The sequence below is a fragment of the Olea europaea genome, unplaced genomic scaffold, assembly GCF_002742605.1.
Source record: "Olea europaea var. sylvestris unplaced genomic scaffold, O_europaea_v1 scaffold3997, whole genome shotgun sequence".
In the NCBI taxonomy this organism is placed as follows: domain Eukaryota; kingdom Viridiplantae; phylum Streptophyta; class Magnoliopsida; order Lamiales; family Oleaceae; genus Olea; species Olea europaea.
The window spans coordinates 12,474-19,252 of record NW_019259568.1 but is presented as its reverse complement, the minus strand read 5'-3'; the positions used below and the strand labels follow the sequence as shown (position 1 = coordinate 19,252).

The following is a 6,779-nucleotide window of genomic DNA, read 5'->3' as shown; positions in this document are numbered from 1 at the left end:
TATATATATATATATATATATATATATATATATATTTTTTTTTTTTTAGAAGTCAAGAAAAGCATATATGCATCATCTATGGCCAATAAACAAATGAAAAAATTTGCATACCCATCCAAATGCAAATGGAAGGTTATTTCCAGTTCCGAGAGGCACCGTAACTATAGGTGGTGGCTGAGACAATTTTAGATCAGAAATGACCCCAAGAAGCCAACCAGCTGTACCATCTTCACCAGCAACTTATAAATAACATATCCATGCCAAATTTGATATGAAAGAGAGAATAAAGGTAAGGTTAGTCATATACTATACTATTCTATATCAATTACTGATGATCGATAGCTTTTCTACAGTAACATTCTTATCAAGATATAATGAATTTGGAATCCATATAATTACGCAAAATAAAGCAAAAGGAATGGAGACTTCACCTGGTTTTTGTTCAGTATTGAACAATAAAGTGTTGAGAACTTTTAGAATTGACGAATACAAGAACAGGGCATTCGGGTATAACAAGTGGACACTCGGGCATGGAGTATGGCAAAAATATATGATCAGGGATGTAAAACTGCTTCACGAACTTATCAGAATCAAGACCTGAACTTGCCATTACCTACTCCAAGGTACCACTGAAACATCAAATTCTAAGAAATCAGGAGATTCAGGATTAATTTATTCTCGACAAAACAGAGTAATCTACAAGTTTTCAATGGTAAATACTAAGAATTTATTGTTCAGAAAGGTGAACTACTAAAAAAGCCTACAGTCCTTTAAACTGCTTACATATGTAAGTGGCACTACAAGAGAAATATAAATTCTTTATTCCATTAGTGAAAACAACTACAACCAAAACAAAAAACTACTCACTCACTCAGACAGTAGCAGACCAGTAACAAATCATAAAAAATAAGTAAAGCTATTAACTTTTATTTGATTAATGGCTATTAATGTAATTTAAAAAATTTGTAGCCTCAATCCAACAAATAATCTTTCTCAAGTAACATTAGGACGATCCGAGTTGCACATGTAAATTTAGAAGAAGCAGAATGAAAATTTTCAAACAACATGAGTCATACCCTTTTTCGATATAATTTTCGAAGGCATTGAAGGAGAAATAAAAGATATTGATCATCAGCCGTACTAGTTACCAAATATTCATTCTCCAGCTTCACCTAACTGATACAAATAGACAACTTCTTATCCAGCTGGCGTATAAGCGTTTCAACAAACATGATATATCACAATGGTCAAACTCAATTACTGCCCCCACAATTTGCATCCACTAAACGCAGTGAAAATTTGAAAAATATATGCAGAATATTTGACATAAAAGAGGAAACATATATGCTGATATAATGTAGAACGCGTGAATTTATGTACAAAATCGACATCACAAACAGAATTTGAACCTAGAAAAGCTAACAGAAGAATCCCTGGAAGAATTCCGTAGTGCAATTTGGATCTGGAAAGGTGGTAGGTGCATATGCAGATAGAATAAGCAAAAGGCGCGATCCATTTTCAATGAAGAACGTGCATGAAATAATGTTTTGAGGAATCTGATTTCGATCATATGCTGCTGCTCTCTCTCTCCTAGCATTTTATAGTCTTCTTCTGTATATACAAGACTAAATAAAGGTTGGATTAGACCAGACAATTATCACCTGCACTTTTACATATAATTGTACAAGTGTTACCATCTCTGAACAAATTGTATACCCAAAAAAAAAAAGATCGATCCAAGTACAAATAATCACCATTATATTGAAAGTTTGGATCATTTCAAAAGTCTCTTATTTTATTGTTCCCCAAACTTATATCTTTTCCGTAAAATAAAGATGCAATAAGAATGAAATTAGCAAGGGTCAAGAAACAAGCTCATAATTTTCGTGCTTGATCTAAATTGAAAAAAAAAAAATAATGATTTTATAATTCAGAAAAATCAAACAGAAACGAAAAAAATGTTGTAACGCAACTTTCAACAGTAAGAGTACTAACTCGTGACACGAAACAAACTGATGCAAGAGACTAAATATAGTACTTTTTTATTTTATTTTATGTATTCAACAATCAATTCAAGTATGTAATGAACTACAAGTTGAATAACTGAAGTCATTTGCCAATGGATAAATGCATCTCCAACGAAACATTTGGAGGCATACGAGAAAATAGATCAAAAGATTGTGTAGAAAGGAACCGGACAATGAAAGAAATACACTGCAATAAAGCAACAGATGTGTACCCCAAATAGATCGTATGAACACAGAATAAAAGTACATATTTATGTATCACTTTCGTTGTTTGTATCATAGAGCACTAGGTTTTACTACCGTTGCAATGGAAATGGTCCTCTAAAGCCCAAGAAGTTAAAGATTTCGAAGCGAGATGGTGAAGAAAGGTGCAAAGGCATCTAGCACATTTCTAGGCCTGGATAAGCCAATCTCGAAACCTCCTTCGAAATCCCTCGACTTACAAAGGGACATTGACGAATCCCCATCGATGTTAGCAGCTTCATATTTTTTGGGCTTTCCCCAGCCGTAATCTGCATCATACAGATCAAATCTAGGCGATCCAGCCACTCCAAAAAGCCTTTTTCCGCTCAATTCTCTAAATTCCAATGGCCATTTCTCTGCACCATCCAAGATACCCTTCTCGTTATACACCGTTCTCTGAATAGCTTCCCCAATCGACTCAGCAGCAATTAAAAACCCTTCGTTTCCCTTCAATTTTCCGTGCGTTGTTTCTACCTTGACGAACGCTAAACAATTCCCAAAATAAGTAGAAGGCAACGGTGGATCCATTCGTCCTCGACAATCAGCTGGAAAACCGAAATACTCCGGCTCATCATCGCCCAAATCCACCCCGCTCGCAGCCATTGCTTTCGCTGAACAAGCCCATACATGTGCACATATTACAGTGAAAGACGATACGTGCGTCATCTTCGGTCGTTTGCTCAAAACAAAAATCTTCAGTTTTTGAACATCATCTTTGGTCAGTACAAATGTTGCACGAACCTTATTGAGGGGAAAGTTAAGAGGTGGAGCATCCATAGGCCTAGATTTCTTCATCAATTCCCAGTATATCGAATCGAGTCCCTCTGGATCTTCAACCGAACTCCTATCGTAAAATGGTAAAGATTTATCATCTATAAGTTGTGAATCGCCGCCCAATCTTGTAACTGTAGCCCAAGCTTTCACAAAGCGAACAATTGTACTAGCATCGCCAATGGCGTGATGGTTAGTGAAACCAAGACAAACACCATGGCCTGGAAAGATGGTTGCTTGCAAGGCAAGAACTGGAAAAATTACGGAGTCAGGCGAATGAGTCGCTGGAGGCATCTGGGGGACACATGAATAGAACTCATCAGCAACCCGAGGAACCATGGCTGTGAGGTGATTGAAATCTTTATCGCACTGAGCAATTGTTAGCGACACAGAATCTCCCACGACATAGCGCGAAATAGGCCTGCCGGAGTCTAATGGATAGATTATGTTGCCAGATAGTGGAAGAAAATGCTTAAGAGTTTGGAGGAGAGATTGTTTGAGTTTTGGAACAAGGATGTCGACGAAATCTGCCTTTGAACATGGAAATTCGAAGAAGAGTAGCCGATGAACAGGATGAAAATACAACCATGTTAAATCGAAATGTACTAAAGGAAGTGTTAGCTCACTCACGTTGTCCGGTGAAGGCTGAATTTGAGATTGCTCAAGCACGGCAGACATTGGAGTTTAATGTATGAAAATGATTAACATCAAAAGCTTGTTTTATATAAGAAAACTTATAGATGGTGAGATGGTTAGGTGAGGAACGGAAAAGTCAGAGAGTATTATTATATTTATTATAATATGATTTTGGTGCCCATTGGATCCATACAGAAATATTTCTTCGTCAATTTGTTCTAAATTAAAAATTAAAATTTTAAAATTTAATTTCTTAGATAAGACGAATACGTCTCTTGAGAAACTAGTTTGGTGGAAAAAAATGAAACGAAATGCAACTACCAGTCCACCAGGTCAGCACCATTTTTCTATTCACAGTTCACATGCTATGTAACTTTCCTAGTTATTTCCCGCAGAATAAATAATTTATACTTAGGACAGAAATTCACTCTCGTCTGGATTGCACGCAAATGAAAATAGAAAACGAAAGATGAAAATGTTATTTACTCCAAGAAAACGAACGTTTGACAAGTGCTCGAACCGACTTCTTTCAAAAAAATTCTAGATTATTGTTGTTCCCACCTAATATGCTAATCAATCATAGCCAAAAAAAATAGTAGGGTCGAACAACGAAACCATTAAACTGCACAACCGAACAGAAATTGCTTTTTCAAAATCATTGATCTGGATCCACGTGGATCCATTAACGTTTTGATTTTGTAACGTGGTTTGATTTGAATTTCAATCTTTGCAAATCATTTTAAACCATCAAACACTTAAAATAATGATAATTTCAAAGTTTATCAAACTCAATTAAAACTAAGCACATCCCAATTAAAAAAGACACATCCATTTTAGACATAATACAATTAAAATCTATACCTAAATAGATAATTACCCATCCCATAAATCATATCCAAATGCATATAGTCATCATAACTGTAAACGCAAAATTCTCAAGTTGGGTGAAGTGTTAAAAACATAGCTGTAATTTACGTAAAAATTGATTGTATGGTAACCTTGAATTTATAGTGATTCGTCAATATTTAGATGAGGTAAAAAGTATTGACCGATTCACAAAAAAATTATAGAAGCTATTACCGTATTTGATCATTCTGTTCATTTTCTTTTATTAGTTGTTTATAGCATTTAACTTTAATAAATTAATTAATACATTATATTCTTATCTTTATGGATAGTATAAATTATATGTTACAATTGTAGGTGTTGCACCAATTAGCCTCAACTAAAATGTTACATATTGTTGCATTATAATGATTAGAATTATAGAACTTTGGTTTGTAATGTTTATGGTGGTGCTGCTTATATTTTAACGTGAAATTTAGACTAATATTTATTAGTTGACTTATTTAATTATATACATTTTTTATTTGTTAGACAGTGGTTTTAAATCGAATCAAATCGAAAAAAAAGTTATCTGAATTGGTTTGGTTTTGAAATTAAAGTGTTTTAGTTTGATTTAAAAAAATTCCAAATTGATTTAATGATTTGATTTAAAAATTTATTATAAACCATCCAAATCGAATCACTCCTAAAAAATAGGGTAATGGGTTCTTCGAAATTTAAATCGATGGCTTGCTTCATAAAAGTAGAGTTTACGATATAATTAACTAATAAAAAAACTAGGTCGATTTACTTTTTCGTAGTGTAAGTCTATAAAAATTAATATCTATTCTTGAGTTCCCAATTAAATTAAATTTATTAATATATATTCTTAAGCTCCCAATTAAATTAAATTTCAAGTTACACCGCAATAAAACTCACAAAAGGTGTAACTTTTTGTCTAAATTTCCTAATATTTGTGCAAAAGGTTTAATAAAAGTGTCCTTTGAGTTTTCACATTTTGTTGTTAAAAAAATAATTTGTTTCGAAAATAAAAATGTATTCGAAACAGAAACACTCGCACTTTCTTTTTAACATAGATACACATGTACACATGTTCGATGTGTCCTACTTCCTGAAAAAACATCTAATATATTCATCATAGACTAACTAAAATGTGTATAATGTTTTAAAATTTTGATGTATTAATTTCTAAAATATATATATATAAATGAAGTTGGTGCATCGGTTTTCAGTCACGGATGCGGAGGTTGCTGAAGATAGTGAACAAACGCGTCGAAATGCCAACTCCATTTAATAACGTTTTCACCTACTACTCTTACAATTAATTATATGTATGGATCGACTTTTCCTGTCCAGCTCCATTCCATGTGATCTCCTTCTCCTTTTACAGCAAAAACATGTGATCAAAATAAGGAAAGTTTTGCCCCCAGGGCATATCTCCCAGTGGCAAAGGGGAGGGCGGATAGGGCTCAGTGCGGCAGTGTGCAGAGTTCGATTCCCCGTAAGATGAAATTGGTTTTGTTGCAAGCGGGAATTACCATATGGGTTAATAGCTTTGACCTATCTATATGCTCTCCACCCTGGCTCCTAGGAGGCACATCCTGCGATTTACCTCCTCCACGATGGCCCAAGGCAGGGTCGGTGGGGGCCCTTAAGGTTGGGGTTCAACCTTTAAAATAAGGAAAGTTTTGGATTAAATGACTTTAATTAATTTGAAAAATTAAATACATCATTTCATATACTCAAAAAACTATATTTATAATAATTAACTTGAAAATTACTTGTAATTTCTCTCTATTATTTATTTCATTTGACAAATTTATAAATCGTTCATATGGAGGAATATTAGTGGGTCAAGATTCTATTTTAGACTCCTAGTGTTCTAACCAAAATGCTTGAAAATTATTTAAACGGATAAATATTTATTATTGGAGCGAACTTTTGGTTAATCGACTAGTATAGCTCAATTCATATTGAATTCAAAATGGAAGTGTTGGCTGATAAAAATGTAAAGCAAATGAAAACTAATCAATATATGTAGTCATAAAAGAATGGTTGAAAAATGAAGCCATTATTATGCGTGCAAGTCATTATGGAAGAGAGGAGTGGTGTTTACTTTGGAGATGCGTTTTTGAAATTCCTTGCATTTGGAATTAGGTTCAAGGTGAAGATTTGTTGTAATTTGATCTAAAAAATAAATAAATAAATAAATAAATATATATATATATATATATATACACGACCCGTATTGATAAT

The 6,779-nt window shown here is 33.6% G+C and overlaps 1 protein-coding gene across 1 annotated transcript in view; it reads right to left on the bottom strand.

Annotated features, from left to right (window-relative positions):
- Positions 1 to 3,765, bottom strand: part of LOC111387376 (anthocyanidin 3-O-glucoside 6''-O-acyltransferase-like) — a 9,935-nt gene extending 6,170 nt beyond the window's left edge. The window contains exon 1 of the mRNA XM_023011933.1: positions 2,540 to 3,765. Coding sequence (XP_022867701.1) covers positions 2,540 to 3,719 — 1,180 coding nt within the window. The 5' untranslated portion in view covers positions 3,720 to 3,765. The remainder of the gene's footprint in view (positions 1 to 2,539) is intronic.
- Between the last annotated feature and the right edge of the window lie 3,014 nt (positions 3,766 to 6,779).